The sequence below is a fragment of the Coturnix japonica genome, chromosome 17 (genome assembly GCF_054131305.1).
Source record: "Coturnix japonica strain WE chromosome 17, WE-NBRP24, whole genome shotgun sequence".
In the NCBI taxonomy this organism is placed as follows: Eukaryota; Metazoa; Chordata; class Aves; order Galliformes; family Phasianidae; genus Coturnix; species Coturnix japonica.
The window spans coordinates 510,613-528,889 of record NC_140679.1 but is presented as its reverse complement, the minus strand read 5'-3'; the positions used below and the strand labels follow the sequence as shown (position 1 = coordinate 528,889).

At 50.9% G+C, this 18,277-nt stretch overlaps 1 protein-coding gene across 1 annotated transcript in view; it reads right to left on the bottom strand.

Moving 5' to 3' along the window:
- The window catches only part of LOC146757970 (protein spinster homolog 1-like), a 44,627-nt gene extending 26,879 nt beyond the window's left edge, over positions 1-17,748 (bottom strand). The window contains exons 1-4 of the mRNA XM_085518224.1: positions 17,671-17,748; positions 15,986-16,137; positions 6,785-6,851; positions 4,053-4,201 (exon numbers count right to left, since the gene is read on the bottom strand). Coding sequence (XP_085374350.1) covers positions 4,053-4,201; positions 6,785-6,851; positions 15,986-16,137; positions 17,671-17,748 — 446 coding nt within the window. The remainder of the gene's footprint in view (positions 1-4,052; positions 4,202-6,784; positions 6,852-15,985; positions 16,138-17,670) is intronic.
- Positions 17,749-18,277: the final 529 nt, after the last annotated feature.

The window sequence follows — 18,277 nt, the reverse complement described above, 5'->3', positions numbered from 1 at the left end:
ACCCCCTTATATATCCACATACCCCCTATATACCCCCTATATACCCTATATACCCCCTATATATCCCCTATATACCCCCTATATATCCCTAAATACCCCCTATATCCCCTATATCCCCCCTATATGCCCCCTATATCCCCCTATATATACACATACCCCCTATATACCCCCTATATACCCCATATATACCCCCTATATCTATACATCCCCCCTATATACCCCCTTATATATACACTACCCCCTATATACCCCCTATATACCCTATATACCCCCTATATATCCCCTATATACCCCTATATCCCCTATATCCCCCTATATATACACATACCCCCTATATACCCCCTATATACCCCCTATATACCCCATATATACCCCCTATATCTATACATCCCCCCTATATACCCCCTTATATATACACATACCCCCTATATACCCCTATATACCCTCTATATATACTCATACCCCCTATATACCCCCTTATATATCCACATACCCCCTATATACCCCCTATATACCCTATATACCCCCTATATATCCCCTATATACCCCCTATATCCCCCCTATATCCCCCCTATATGCCCCCTATATCCCCTATATCCCCCCTATATCCCTCTATATATACACATACCCCCTATATACCCCCTATATATACACATACCCCCTATATACCCCCCTATATATACACATCCCCCCTATATACCCCCTATATCCCCTATATACCCCCTATATACCCCCTTATATATCCACATACCCCCTATATACCCCCTATATCCCCCTATATATATACACATTCCCCCTATATCCCCTATATCCCCCCTATATCCCCTATATACCCCCTATATCTATACATCCCCCCTATATACCCCCTTATATATACACATACCCCCTATATACCCCCTTATATATCCACATACCCCCTATATACCCCCTATATACCCTATATACCCCCTATATATCCCCTATATACCCCCTATATCCCCCTATATCTATACATCCCCCCTATATACCCCTTATATATACACATACCCCCTATATACCCCCTATATACCCTATATACCCCCCTATATACCCCTATCCCCCCTATATCTATACATCCCCCCTATATACCCCCTTATATATACATATACCCCCTATATACCCTCTATATATACACATACCCCCTATATACCCCCTTATATATCCACATACCCCCTATATACCCCCTATATACCCTATATACCCCCTATATATCCCCTATATACCCCCTATATCCCCTATATCCCCCCTATATGCCCCCTATATCCCCCCTATATCCCCCTATATATACACATACCCCCTATATACCCCCTATATACCCCATATATACCCCCTATATCTATACATCCCCCCTATATACCCCCTTATATATACACATACCCTATATACCCCCTATATACCCTATATACCCCCTATATATCCCCTATATACCCCCTATATCCCCTATATCCCCCTAATCCCCTATATCCCCCCTATATCCCCCTATATATACACATACCCCCTATATACCCCCTATATACCCCATATATACCCCCTATATCTATACATCCCCCCTATATACCCCCTTATATATACACATACCCCCTATATACCCCCTATATCCCCTATATACCCCCTTATATATCCTCATACCCCCTATATACCCCCTATGTACCCCTATATACCCCTATATCTATACATCCCCCCTATATACCCCCTTATATATCCACATACCCCCTATATACCCCCTATATACCCTATATACCCCCTATATATCCCCTATATACCCCCTATATCCCCTATATCCCCCCTATATGCCCCTATATCCCCCCTATATCCCCCTATATATACACATACCCCCTATATACCCCCTATATACCCCATATATACCCCCTATATCTATACATCCCCCCTATATACCCCCTTATATATACACATACCCCCTATATACCCCCTATATACCCTATATACCCCCTATATATCCCCTATATACCCCCTATATCCCCTATATCCCCCCTATATCCCCTATATCCCCCCTATATCCCCCTATATATACACATACCCCCTATATACCCCCTATATACCCCATATATACCCCCTATATCTATACATCCCCCCTATATACCCCCTTATATATACACATACCCCCTATATACCCCCTATATACCTATATACCCCCTATATATCCCCTATATACCCCCTATATCCCCTATATCCCCCCTATATCCCCTATATCCCCCTATATCCCCCTATATATACACATACCCCCTATATACCCCCTATATACCCCCTATATCCCCCCTATATCTATACATCCCCCCTATATACCCCCTTATATATACACATACCCCCTATATACCCCCTATATACCCTCTGTATATACACATACCCCCTATATACCCCCTTATATATCCACATATCCCCTATATACCCCCTATATACCCTATATACCCCCTATATGCCCCCTATATCCCCCTATATACCCCCTATATCCCCCTATATATACACATACCCCCTATATACCCCCTATATATACACATACCCCCTATATATCCCCTATATACCCCCTTATATATCCACATACCCCCTATATACCCCCTATATCCCCTATATACCCCATATATCTAGACATCCCCCCTATATACCCCATAATACCCCCTATATCTATACATCCCTCCTATATACCCCTATATCTATACATACCCCCTATATACCCCCTATATACCCCCTATATATACACATACCCCCTATACCCCCTATATATCTATACATCTCCCCTACATACCCCCTATATACCCCCTATATCTATACATCCCCCCTATATACCCCATATATACCCCCTATATCTATACATCTCCCCTATATACCCCCTATATCCCCCCTTATATATCCACATACCCCCTATATACCCCCAATATATCTATACATCCCCCCTATATACCCCCTATATACCCCCTATATACCCCCTATCTCTATACATCCCCCCTATATACCCCATATATACCCCCTATATCTATACATCCCCCCTATATACCCCCTATATCCCCCCTATATATACACATACCCCCTATATACCCCCTTATATATCCACATACCCCCTATATACCCCCTATATACCCTATATACCCCCAATATATCCCCTATATACCCCCTATATCCCCTATATCCCCCCTATATGCCCCCTATATCCCCCATATCCCCCCTATATATGCACATACCCCCTATATACCCCATATATACCCCCTATATCTATACATCCCCCCTATATACCCCCTTATATATACACATACCCTCTATATACCCCCTATATACCCCCTATACCCCCTATATACACCCTATATCCCCCCTATATATCTATACATCCCCCCTATATACCCCCTTATATATACACATACCCCCTATATACCCCCTATATACCCTCTATATATACACATACCCCCTATATACCCCCTATATCCCCCTATATATACACATACCCCCTATATACCCTCTATATATACACATACCCCCTATATACCCCCTTATATATCCACATACCCCCTATATACCCCCTATATACCCTATATACCCCCTATATATCCCCTATATACCCCCTATATCCCCTATATCCCCCCTATATCCCCTATATACCCCCTATATACCCCCTATATCCCCCCTATATATACACATACCCCCTATATACCCCCTTATATATCCACATACCCCCTATATACCCCCTATATACCCTATATACCCCCTATATATCCCCTATATACCCCCTATATCCCCTATATCCCCCCTATATGCCCCCTATATCCCCCCTATATCCCCCTATATATACACATACCCCCTATATACCCCCTATATACCCCATATATACCCCCTATATACCCCCTATATCTATACATCCCCCCTATATACCCCCTTATATATACACATACCCCCTATATACCCCCTATATCCACTATATCCCCCCTATATCCCCTATATCCCCCCTATACCCCCTATATACCCCCTATATCCCCTATATACCCCCTATATCCCCCCTATATATCTATACATCCCCCCTATACACTCACTTGGCAGCCAATGCTTTGAGGTCCTGGACCCACGTCGCTGGTTGTCCACGTTGCTGCCCCCCCCCCCCTCCATCCGCCGCCCCACGGGGGGGCTCCGACACCACCACCATTAATAGGGCCAGGGCCAGCACCCCCAGAGCCGGGGTCACCTATAGGATACATACATTACATTGGGATATATAGGGAGATATAGGGACACACAGCGCCACCCTGTGGCCGGAGGGGGAACTGCAAGGGGGCGCCAATAGGGTTGAATGGGGAGATACAGACAGCGCCACCGTGTGGCCGGAGGGGGAACTGCAAGGGGGCTCCAATAGGGTTATATGGGGAGATACAGACAGCGCCACCGTGTGGCCGGAGGGGGAACTGCAAGGGGGCGCCAATAGGGTTGAATGGGGAGAAACAGACCCGCGAGCTCCCCTATAGGGTCCTATGCTCCCCTATAGGGCCGTATACCCCCCTATAGGGCTTTATATCCCCTTATAGGGCCCTATACCCCCCTAAAGGGTCCTATGCCCCCCCTATAGGGCCATGTACCCCCCTATGGGACCATATACCCCCCCATAGGGCCCTACATCCCCCAATAGGACCATATACCCCCATATAGGGCCGTATATCCCCCTATAGGGCCATATACCCCCCCTATAGGGTCCTATACCCCCCTATAGGACCATATACCCCCATATAGGGCCGTATACCCCCCTATAGAGCCCTATATCCCCCTATAGGGCCATATACCCCTTATAGGGCCCTATACCCCCCCCATAGGGCCCTATACCTCCCTATAGGGCCCTATACCCCCTATAGGGCCCTATACCTCCCTATAGGGCCATATACCCAAATATACCCTGCAAGGGGGCGCCAATAGGGTTGAATGGGGGAGATACACACAGCGCCACCGTGTGGCCGGAGGGGGAACTGCAAGGGGGCTCCTATAGGGTTATATGGGGAGATACACACAGCGCCACCGTGTGGCCGGAGGGGGAACTGCAAGGGGGCTCCTATAGGGTTATATGGGGAGATACACACAGCGCCACCGTGTGGCCGGAGGGGGAACTGCAAGGGGGCGCCAATAGGGTTATATGGGGAGATACAGACAGCGCCACCGTGTGGCCGGAGGGGGAACTGCAAGGGGGCTCCTATAGGGTTATATGGGGAGATACAGACAGCGCCACCGTGTGGCCGGAGGGGGAACTGCAAGGGGGCTCCAATAGGGTTATATGGGGAGATACAGACAGCGCCACCGTGTGGCCGGAGGGGGAACTGCAAGGGGGCTCCTATAGGGTTATATGGGGGAGAAACAGACCCGTGTGCCCCCCTATAGGGTCCTATATCCCCCCTATAGGGTCCTATGCCCCCCCTATAGGGTCCTATGCCCCCCCTATAGGGCCATGTACCCCCCTATGGGACCATATACCCTCCCATAGGGCCCTACATCCCCCAATAGGACCATATACACCCATATAGGGCCGTATATCCCCCTATAGGGCCATATACCCCCCCTATAGGGTCCTATACCCCCCTATAGGACCATATACCCCCATATAGGGCCGTATACCCCCCTATAGAGCCCTATATCCCCCTATAGGGCCATAAACCCCTTATAGTGCCCTATACCCCCCCCATAGGGCCCTATACCTCCCTATAGGGCCCTATACCCCCTATAGGGCCCTATACCTCCCTATAGGGCCATATACCCCCTATATGGCCATATACCCAAATATACCCTGCAAGGGGGCTCCTATAGGGTTATATGGGGAGATACAGACAGCGCCACCGTGTGGCCGGAGGGGGAACTGCAAGGGGGCGCCAATAGGGTTATATGGGGAGATACACACAGCGCCACCGTGTGGCCGGAGGGGGAACTGCAAGGGGGCTCCAATAGGGTTGTATGGGGAGATACACACAGCGCCACCGTGTGGCCGGAGGGGGAACTGCAAGGGGGCTCCTATAGGGTTATATGGGGGAGAAACAGACCTGTGTGCCCCCCTATAGGGTCCTATATCCCCCCTATAGGGTCCTATGCCCCCCCTATAGGGCCATGTACCCCCCTATGGGACCATATACCCCCCCATAGGGCCCTACATCCCCCAATAGGACCATATACCCCCATATAGGGCCATATATCCCCCTATAGGGCCATATACCCCCCCTATAAGGCCGTCTACCCCCATATAGGGCCCTATACCCCCACATAGGACCATATACCCCCCTTATAGGGCCATATACCCCCCCCATAGGACCATATACCCCCTATAGGGCCCTATATCCCCCTATAGGGCCATATACCCCCTATAGGGCCCTATACCCCCCATATAGGGCCCTATACCCCCCCTATAGGGCCCTATACCCACCCTATAGGACCCTATACCCCCCTATAGGGCCCTATACCCCCCCTATAGGGCCATATACCCCCCCTATAGGGCCATATACCCCCTATAGGGCCATATACCCCCTATAGGGCCCTATACCCCCCCTATAGGGCCATATACCCCCTATAGGGCCATATACCCCCTATAGGGCCATATACCCCCCCTATAGGGCCATATACCCCCTATAGGGCCCTATACCCCCCCTATAGGGCCATATACCCCCCCTATAGGGCCATATACCCCTATAGGGCCCTATACCCCCCCTATAGGGCCATATACCCCCCCTATAGGGCCCTATACCCCCTATAGGGCCATATACCCCCCTATAGGGCCCTATACCCCCTATAGGGCCCCACTCACCCTCAGTGCCCAGTGCCAGTCGGACGCCGCCTCCTTCACTTTGGCCCCAGCGATGTACCCCAAACCGCTGCCCCATAGACAGACACAGCAGTGGGGCACGGCCCCATAGAGCCCCATAAGGCCCCATAGGGACCCCATAAGGCCCCATAGGGACCCCATAAGGCTCCATAGAGACCCATAGGGACCCATAGGGACCCCATAGAGCCCCATAGGGACCCCATAAGGCCCCATAGGGACCCATAGAGACCCATAGGGACCCATAGGGACCCCATAGAGCCCCATAGGGACCCCATAAGGCCCCATAGGGACCCCATAAGGCTCCATAGAGACCCATAGGGACCCATAGGGACCCCATAGAGCCCCATAGGGACCCCATAAGGCCCCATAGGGACCCATAGAGACCCATAGGGACCCATAGGGACCCCATAGAGCCCCATAGGGACCCCATAAGGCCCCATAGGGACCCCATAAGGCTCCATAGAGACCCATAGAGACCCATAGAGACCCATAGGGACCCATAGAGACCCATAGGGACCCATAGGGACCCCATAGAGCCCCATAGGGACCCCATAAGGCCCCATAGGGACCCCATAAGGCTCCATAGAGACCCATAGGGACCCATAGGGACCCATAGGGACCCCATAGAGCCCCATAGGGACCCCATAAGGCCCCATAGGGACCCCATAAGGCTCCATAGAGACCCATAGAGACCCATAGGGACCCATAGAGACCCATAGGGACCCCATAGAGCCCCATAGGGACCCCATAAGGCTCCATAGAGACCCATAGGGACCCATAGGGACCCATAGGGACCCCATAGAGCCCCATAGGGACCCCATAAGGCCCCATAGGGACCCCATAAGGCTCCATAGAGACCCATAGAGACCCATAGGGACCCATAGAGACCCATAGGGACCCCATAGAGCCCCATAGGGACCCCATAAGGCCCCATAGGGACCCCATAAGGCTCCATAGAGACCCATAGAGACCCATCGGGACCCATAGAGACCCATAGGGACCCCATAGAGCCCCATAGGGACCCCATAAGGCCCCATAGGGACCCCATAAGGCTCCATAGGGACCCATAGAGACCCATAGGGACCCATAGGGACCCCATAGAGCCCCATAGGGACCCCATAAGGCCCCATAGGGACCCCATAAGGCTCCATAGAGACCCATAGAGACCCATCGGGACCCATAGAGACCCATAGGGCCCCATAGGGACCCCATAAGGCCCCATAGGGACCCCATTAGGCTCCATAGAGACCCATAGGGACCCATAGGGACCCATAGGGACCCCATAGAGCCCCCATAGAGCCCCATAGGGACCCCATAAGGCTCCATAGAGACCCATAGGGACCCATAGGGACCCCATAGAGCCCCATAGGGACCCCATAAGGCCCCATAGGGACCCCATAAGGTTCCATAGAGACCCATAGAGACCCATAGGGACCCATAGGGACCCCATAGAGCCCCATAGGGACCCCATAAGGCCCCATAGGGACCCCATAAGGCTCCATAGAGACCCATAGAGACCCATAGGGACCCATAGGGACCCCATAAGGCCCCATAGGGACCCCATAAGGCTCCATAGAGACCCATAGGGACCCATAGGGACCCCATAGAGCCCCATAGGGACCCCATAAGGCCCCATAGGGACCCCATAAGGCCCCATAGAGCCCCATAGGGACCTATAGAGACCCACAGAACCCCATAGAGACCCCATAGACCCCCATAGAGACCGACAGAGACCCATAGAGACCCACAGAGACCCCATAGACACCCCATAGAGACCCATAGAGACCCCATAGAGACCCCCAGAGACCCCATAGAGCCCCATAGGGACCCACAGAGACCCCATAGAGCCCCATAGGGACCCCATAAGGCCCCATAGGGACCCCATCAGGCCCCATAGACCCCATAGACACCACTGCTCCCCATAAAGACCCCAGAGAGACCCCATAACCTCTTATGACCCCATAGAAACCCCATATAACCCCATATACCCCATTTCTCCCCATAGAGACCCCATAGAGCTTCATAGACCTAATTGCTCCCCATAGAGCCCCATAGACACCTCATAGAGCCCCATAGAGACCCCATAGACCCTATAAACCCCATAGACCCCACAGACCCTATATAACCCAGTGCCCGGCTCCGTGCCATCCCCCCATAGAGACCCATAGACACCCCATACAGCTCTATAGTCCCCATTTCTCCCCATAGAGACCCCATATAACCCCATAGAGACCCATAGACACCCCACAGACCCTATAGAGCCCCATAGGGACCCCATAACCCCTTCTGATCCCATAGACCCCATAAAAACCCTATAGACCCCTTACCTTCCTAGTGGCACAGCCAGGTAGAAGCAGCCCAGTGCCCGGCTCCGTGCCGTTCCCCCATAGAGACCCCATAGACACCCCATAGAGCCCCATAGAGACCCCATAGAGACCCATAGAGACCCATAGAGACCCCATAGAGACCCATAGAGACCCCATAGAGACCCATAGACACCCCATTTCTCCCCATAGAGACCCCATAGAGCCCCATAGAGACCCCATATACCCCATTTCTCCCCATAGAGACCCCATAGAGCTTCATAGACCCAATTGCTCCCCATATCCCCCCATATAACCCCATATCCCCCCATATAACCCCATATCCCCCCATATAACCCCATATAACCCCAAAGAGACCCCATAGAGCCCCATAGACACCCCATAGAGACCCCATAGACCCCACTGCTCCCCATATACCCCATTGCTCCCCATAGAGACCCCATAACCTCTTATGACCCCATATAGACCCCATAGAGACCCCATAGAGACCCCACAGAGACACCATAGAGACCCCACAGAGACCCCATAGAGACCCCATAGAGACCCATACGGACCCCATATAGCCCCATATACCCCATAGAGCCCCATAGACACTCCATAGAGACCCCATAACCTCTTATGATCCCATAGAGCCCCATAGAGCTCCATATAACCCCATAGAGCCCCATAGAGACCCCATAATGCCATATAACCCCATATAACCCCATATAACCCCATATAACCCCATATCCCCCCATAGAACCCCATATAACCCCATATCCCCCCATAGAACCCCATAGAACCCCATATAACCCCATATAACCCCATATCCCCCCATATAACCCCATATAACCCCATATAACCCCATATAACCCCATATCCCCCCATATAACCCCATATAACCCCATCTAACCCCATCTAACCCCATAGATCCCATAGACCCCATATAACCCTATAACCCCTTACCTTCCCAATGGCACAGCCAGATAGAAGCACCCCAAAGCCCGGCTCCGCGCTGTTCCCCCATAGAGACCCATAGAGCCCCATAGAGACCCCATAGAGCCCCACAGACACCCCATAGAGCACAATATACCCCATTGCTCCCCATAGAGACCCCATAGAGCCCCATAGACACCCCATAGAGCCCCATAGAGACCCCATAGACCCCATTTAACCCAAAAGACACCCCACAGAGCCCCATAGAGACCCCATATACCCCATATACCCCATTTCTCCCCATAGAGACCCCATTTCTCCCCATAGGAACCCCATAGAGCCCCATAGAGACCCTATAAACCCCATAGACCCCATATAACCCTATAACCCCTTACCTTCCTAGGGGCACAGCCAGGTAGAAGCAGCCCAGTGCCCGGCTCCGTGCCGTTCCCCCATAGAGACCCCATAGACACCCCATAGAGCCCCATAGAGACCCCATAGAGACTCATAGAGACCCATAGAGACCCCATAACCCCTTATGATCCCATAGAGCCCCATAGACCCCCTTACCTTCCCATAGAGAACCCATAGAAACCCCATATGCCCAATAGAGCCCCATAGACACCCCACAGAGCCCCATAGAGACCCCATAGAGACCCATAGAGACCCCATAACCTCTTATGACCCCATAGAAACCCCATAACTCCATGTAACCCCATAGAAACCCCATAACCCCATTTCTCCCCATAGAGACCCCATATAACCCCATAGAGCCCCATATACCCCATTTCTCCCCATAGAGACCCCATAGAGCCCCACAGAGACCCCATTTCTCCCCATAGAGACCCCATAACCCCTTATGATCCCATAGAGACCCATAGAGACCCCATTTCTCCCCATAGAGACCCCATAACCCCTTATGATCCCATAGAGACCCATAGAGACCCCATAGAGCCCCATAGAGACCCCATAACCCCTTATGATCCCATAGAGACCCATAGAGACCCCATAGAGACCCCATAACCCCTTATGATCCCATAGAGACCCATAGAGACCCATAGAGCCCCATAGAGACCCCATTTCTCCCCATAGAGACCCCATAACCCCTTATGATCCCACAGAGACCCCATAGAGCCCCATAGAGACCTCATTTCTCCCCATAGAGACCCCATATAGACCCCACAGACCCTATAGACCCCATAGACCCCATATAACCCCATATAACCCCTTACCTCCCTAGGGGCACAGCCAGGTAGAAGCAGCCCAGTGCCTGGCTCCGTGCTGTTCCCCCATAGAGCCCCATAGAGACCCCATAACCTCTTATGACCCCATAGAACCCCATAGAGACACCATACAGCCTCATAACATCCCATAGAGACCCCATAGAGACCCATAGAAACCCCATAACCCCTTATGATCCTATAGAGCCCCATAGAGACCCCATAGAGCCCATTTCTCCCCATAGAGACCCCATATAACCCCATAGAAACCCCATTTCTCCCCATAGAGACCCCATAGCCCCTTATGACCCCATAGAGCCCCATAGACCCAACTGCTCCCCATAGACACCCCATAGAGCCCTACTGCTCCGCATAGAGCCCTACTGCTTCCCATACAGACCCCATATAACCCCATAGAGACCCCATAGACTCTATATGACCCCACAGACCCTATAGACCCCATAGACCCCATAACCCCTTACCTCCCTAGTGGCACAGCCAGGTAGAAGCAGCCCAGTGCCCGGCTCCGTGCTGTTCCCCCATAGAAACCCCATAGAGACCCCACAGACCCCACTGCTCCCCATATAACCCCATAGAAACCCCATAGAGCCCCATAGACACCCCATTTCTACCCATAGAGACCCCACAGAGCCCCACAGAGACCCCATAACCTCTTATGACCCCACAGAGACCCATAGAGACCCCATAGAGCCCCATAAAGACCCCATAGAGACCCCATAGAGACCCATAGACACCCCATAACAAACCACAGACACCCCATAGACACCCCATAGAGCCCCATAGAGACCCCATAACCTCTTATGACCCCACAGAGACCCCATAACCCCTTATGATCCCATAGAGACCCATAGAGACCCCATAGAGCCCCATAAAGACCCCATAGAGACCCCATAGAGACCCCATAGAGACCCATAGACACCCCATAACAAACCACAGACACCCCATAGACACCCCATAGAGCCCCATAGAGACCCCATAGAGCCCCATAGAGACCCATATACCCCATTGCTCCCCATAGAACCCCATAAAGCCCCCATAGCGACCCCATAGACCCCATAGAGACCCCATAGAGTCCCATAGACACCTCATAGAAACCCCACAGAAGCCCATAGAGACCAATGGAACCCCATAGAGACCCCATAGAGACCCATAGTGACCCCATAATGCCCCATAGAGACCCATAGAGACCCATAGAGCCCCATAGGGACCCCATAGAGACCCATAGAGACCCACAGAGACCCCATAGAGCCTCATAGAGACCCCATAAGGCCCCTTAGAGACCCACAGAGACCCATATAACCCCATAGAGACCCATATAACCCCATAGAGACCCATAGAGACCCATAGAGACCCATATAACCCCACAGAGACCCATAGAGACCCATATAACCCCATAGAGACCCATAGAGACCCATATAACCCCATAGAGACCCATAGAGACCCATATAACCCCATAGAGACCCATAGAGACCCCATAGAGCTTCATAGACCCAATTGCTCCCCATTTCTCCCCATAGACACCCCATAGAGCCCCATAGACACCCCATAGAGCCCCATAGAGACCCCACAGAGCCCCATATACCTCACTGCTCCCCATATAACCCAATAGACACCCCACAGAGCCCCACAGAGAACCCATAGAGCCCCATATACCCCATAGACCCCATAGAGACCCCATAACCCCTTATGATCCCATAGAGCCCCATAGACCCCATTTCTCCCCATATAACCCCACAGAGACCCCATAGACACCCCATAGAGCCCCATAGAGACCAATATAACCCCGTATCCCCCCATATAACCACATATAACCCCATAAAAACCCCATATAACCCTATATAACCCCATAACCCCATATAACCCCATATAACCCCATATAACCCCATATAACCCCATATCCCCCCATATAACACCATATAACCCCATATAACCCCATATCCCCCCATATAACCCCATATAACCCCATATCCCCCCATATCCCCCCATATAACCCCATATAACCCCATATAACCCCATATAACCCCATATACCCCCATATACCCCCATATAACCCCATATACCCCCATATAACCCCATATAACCCCATATAACCCCATATAACCCCATATAACCCTATAGACCCCATATAACCCCATATAATCCCATATAACCCCATATACCCCCATATAACCCCATATCCCCCCATATAACCCCATATCCCCCCATATAACCCCATATAACCCCATATCCCCCCCATATACCCCCATATAACCCCATATACCCCCATATACCCCCATATACCCCCATATAACCCCATATAACCCCATATAACCCCATATAACCCCATATCCCCCCATATAACCCCATAGACCCCATATAACCCCATATCCCCCCATATCCCCCCATATAACCCCATATAACCCCATATAGCCCCATATAACCCCATATAACCCCATATAAACCCCATATAAACCCCATATCCCCCCATATAACCCCATATAACCCTATAGACCCCTTACCTTCCTAGGGGCACAGCCAGGTAGAAGCAGCCCAGTGCCCGGCTCTGCGCTGTTCCCCCATAGAGACCCATAGAGACCCCATAGACACCCCATAGAGCCCCATATACCCCATTTCTCCCCATAGAGACCCCATAGACACCCCATAGAGCCCCATATACCCCATATGTCTCTACAGAGCCCCATAGAGACCCTATAGACCCCCATAGAGACCCATAGAGACCCCATAACCCCTTATGATCCCATAGAGACCCATAGACACCCCATAGAGACCCCATAGGGACCCCATAACCCCTTATGATCCCATAGAGACCCATAGAGACCCCATAGAGCCCCATATAGCCCCATAGACACCCCATAGAGACCCCATAATGCCATATAACCCCATAGAAACCCCATAAGAACCCATATAACCCCATATCCCCCCATATAACCCCATATAACCCCATATCCCCCCATATAACCCCATATCCCCCCATATAACCCCATATAACCCCATATAACCCCATATCCCCCCATATAACCCCATATAACCCCATATAACCCCATATCCCCCCATATCCCCCCATATCCCCCCATATAACCCCATATAACCCCATATACCCCCATATAACCCCATATAACCCCATATAACCCCATATAACCCCATATAACCCCATATAACCCCATATAACCCCATATAACCCCATATAACCCCATATAACCCCATATAACCCCATATAACCCCATATAACCCCATATAACCCCATATAACCCCATATAACCCCATATAACCCCTTACCTTCCCAATGGCACAGCCAGATAGAAGCACCCCAAAGCCCGGCTCCGCGCTGTCCCCCCATAGAGACCCCATAGACACCCCATAACCCCTTATGATCCCATAGAGACCCATAGACACCCCATAGAGACCCCATAGAGACCCCATAGAGACCCCATAGACACCCCATAACCCCTTATGATCCCATAGAGACCCATAGACACCCCATAGAGACCCCATAGAGACCCCATAACCTCTTATGATCCCATAGAGACCCATAGAGACCCCATAGAGCCCCATATAGCCCCATAGACACCCCATAGAGACCCCATAGAGCCCCATAGAAACCCCATAACCCCTTATGATCCTATAGAGCCCCATAGAGACACCATACAGCCCATTTCTCCCCATAGAGACCCCAAAGAGCCCCATAGACACCCCATGGACCCAATTACTCCCCATAGAGACCCCATAGAGCCCCATATACCCCATTTCTCCCCATAGAGACCCCATATAACCCCATATCCCCCCATATAACCCCATATCCCCCCATATCCCCCCATAACCCCTTACCTTCCCAATGGCACAGCCAGGTAGAAGCACCCCAAAGCCCGGCTCCGTGCTGTTCCCCCATAGAGACCCCATAGACCCCATAGAGCCCCACAGAGACCCCATAGAGACCCCATGGACCCCACTGCTCCCCATATAACCCCATAGAGACCCCATAGAGACCCCATATACCCCATTACTCCCCATAGACACCCCATTACTCCCCATAGACACCACATATAGCCCCACAGACACCCCATAGAGCCCCATATACCCCATATAACGCCATAGAAACCCCATAACCCCATTTCTCCCCATAGAGACCCCATATAACCCCATAGAGACCCCATATAACCCCATAGAGCCCCATAGAGACCCCATAACGCCATATAACCCCATAGAAACCCCATATAACCCCATATAACCCCATATAACCCCATATAACCCCATATAACCCCATATCCCCCCATATAACCCCATATAACGCCATATAACCCCATATAACCCCATATCCCCCCATATAACCCCATATAACCCCATATAACCCTATAGACCCCTTACCTTCCCAATGGCACAGCCAGATAGAAGCACCCCAAAGCCCGGCTCCGCGCTGTTCCCCCATAGAGACCCATAGAGACCCCATTGAGCCCCATAGACCCCATAGACACTCCATAGAGACCCCATAACCTCTTATGATCCCATAGAGACCCCATAGAGACCCATAGAGACCCCATAACCTCTTATGACCCCACAGAGACCCCATAACCCCTTATGATCCCATAGAGACCCCATAGACCCCATAACATCCCATAGAGACCCCATAGAGCCCCATATACCCCATAGAGCCCCATAGAGACCCCATAGATCCCACAGACCCCATAGAGACCCTATAGACCCCTTACCTTCCCAATGGCACAGCCAGGTAGAAGCAGCCCAGTGCCCGGCTCCGTGCTGTTCCCCCATATAGGTCAGCGATGAGGGTCGGGGCCACGGTGGAATAGGAAGCTTCACCCACACCAACAAGGGCACGGCCCAGTAATAGGGCCCAGAAACCCTATATAGGATTATAGGATTATATAGGGTTATATGGGATATATGGGGTTATATGGGGTTATATGGGGTTATATGGGGTTATATGGGGTTATATGGGGTTATATGGGGTTATATGGGGTTATATGGGGTTATATGGGGTTATATGGGGTTATATGGGGTTATATGGGGTTATATGGGGCTATGCTTCACCCACACCAACAAGGGCACGGCCCAGTAATAGGGCCCAGAAACCCTATATAGGATTATAGGATTATATAGGGTTATATGGGATATATGGGGGGGATATGGGGTTCTATGGGGTTCTATGGGGTTCTATGGGGGGATATGGGGGGATATAGGAAGATATGGGGGGATATATGGGGTTATATGGGGTTATATGGGGTTATATGGGGTTATGCTTCACCCACACCAACAAGGGCACGGCCCAGTAATAGGGCCCAGAAACCCTATAGGGGATTATATAGGGTTATATGGGGTTATATGGGATATATGGGGGGATATGGGGTTATATGGCGTTCTATAGGGGGATATAGGGTCATATGGGGTTATATGGGGGGATATGGGGTTATATGGGGGGATATGGGGTTATATGGGGGGATATGGGAGGATATGGGGTTCTATAGGGGGATATAGGGTCATATGGGGTTATATGGGGTTATATGGGGTATATATGGGGTTATATGGGGTGTATGGGGTTATATGGGGGGATATGGGGGGATATGGGGTCTATATATGGGGGGATATGGGGTTATATGGGGTGATATGGGGGGATATGGGGGATATAAGGGAGATATGGGGTTATATGGGTGTTATGGGGGGTTATATGGGGTTATATGGGTTATATGGGGTTATATGGGGTTATATAGGATTATATGGGGTTATATGGGGTTATATGGGGTTATATGGGGTTATATGGGGTTATATGGGGTTATATGGGGGGATATGGGGGGATATGGGGGGATATGGGGTCTAGATATGGGGGGATATGGGGTTATGGGGTTATATGGGGTGTTATGGGGGGATATAGGGGGATATATGGGGTTATATGGGGTTATATGGGGTTATATGGGATATATGGGGTTATATGGGGTTATATGGGATATATGGGGTTATGCTTCACCCACACCAACAAGGGCACGGCCCAGTAATAGGGCCCAGAAACCCTATATAGGATTATAGGGTATTATAGGGTTATATGGGGTATATGGGGTCTTATAGGGTCTTAAGTTCATTGGGGTAATAGGGGGTTATGGGGTAATAGGGGGCTATAGGGTTATATGGGGTCATATGGCGTTATGGGGTCATATGGGGTTATATGGGGTGATATGGGGGGATATAGGAAGATATGGGGGGATATATGGGGTTATATGGGGTTATATGGGGTTATATGGGGTTTTATGGGGGGATAGGGGGTTATATGGGGGGATATGGGGTTATATGGGGTTATATAGGGGATATATAAGGTTATATGGGGTTATATGGGGTTATATGGGGTTATATGGGGTTATATGGGGTTCTATGTACCCCCTAATACCTGCTGTGTGACGAAGCTGCTCCCCATGGTGACCCCGACCCACAGACTCAGCCCCACAGCGACCCATAGAGACCCCATAGAGCCCCATAGAGCCCCATAGACACCCCATAGACACCCCATAGACACCCCATAGAGCCTCATAGTGCCCCATAGACACCCCATAGAACCCCACAGAGCCCCATAGACACCCCACAGAGCCCCATAGACCCCATAGACACCCCATAGAGCCCCATAGACACCCCATAGAGACCTATAGGGACCCACAGAGACCCCATAGAACCCCATAGACACCCCATAGAGCCCCATAGAGCCCCATAGACACCCCACAGAGCCCCATAGACCCCATAGACACCCCATAGAGCCCCATAGACACCCCATAGAGCCCCATAGAGACCCCATAGAGCCCCATAGACTCCATATAGACCCATAGACACCCCATAGAGCCCCATAGAGCCCCATAGACACCCCATAGACCCCCTAATACCTGCTGTGTGACGAAGCTGCTCCCCATGGTGACCCCGACCCACAGACTCAGCCCCACAGCGACCCATAGAGACCCCATAGAGCCCCATAGTGCCCCATAGACACCCCATAGAGACCCCATAGA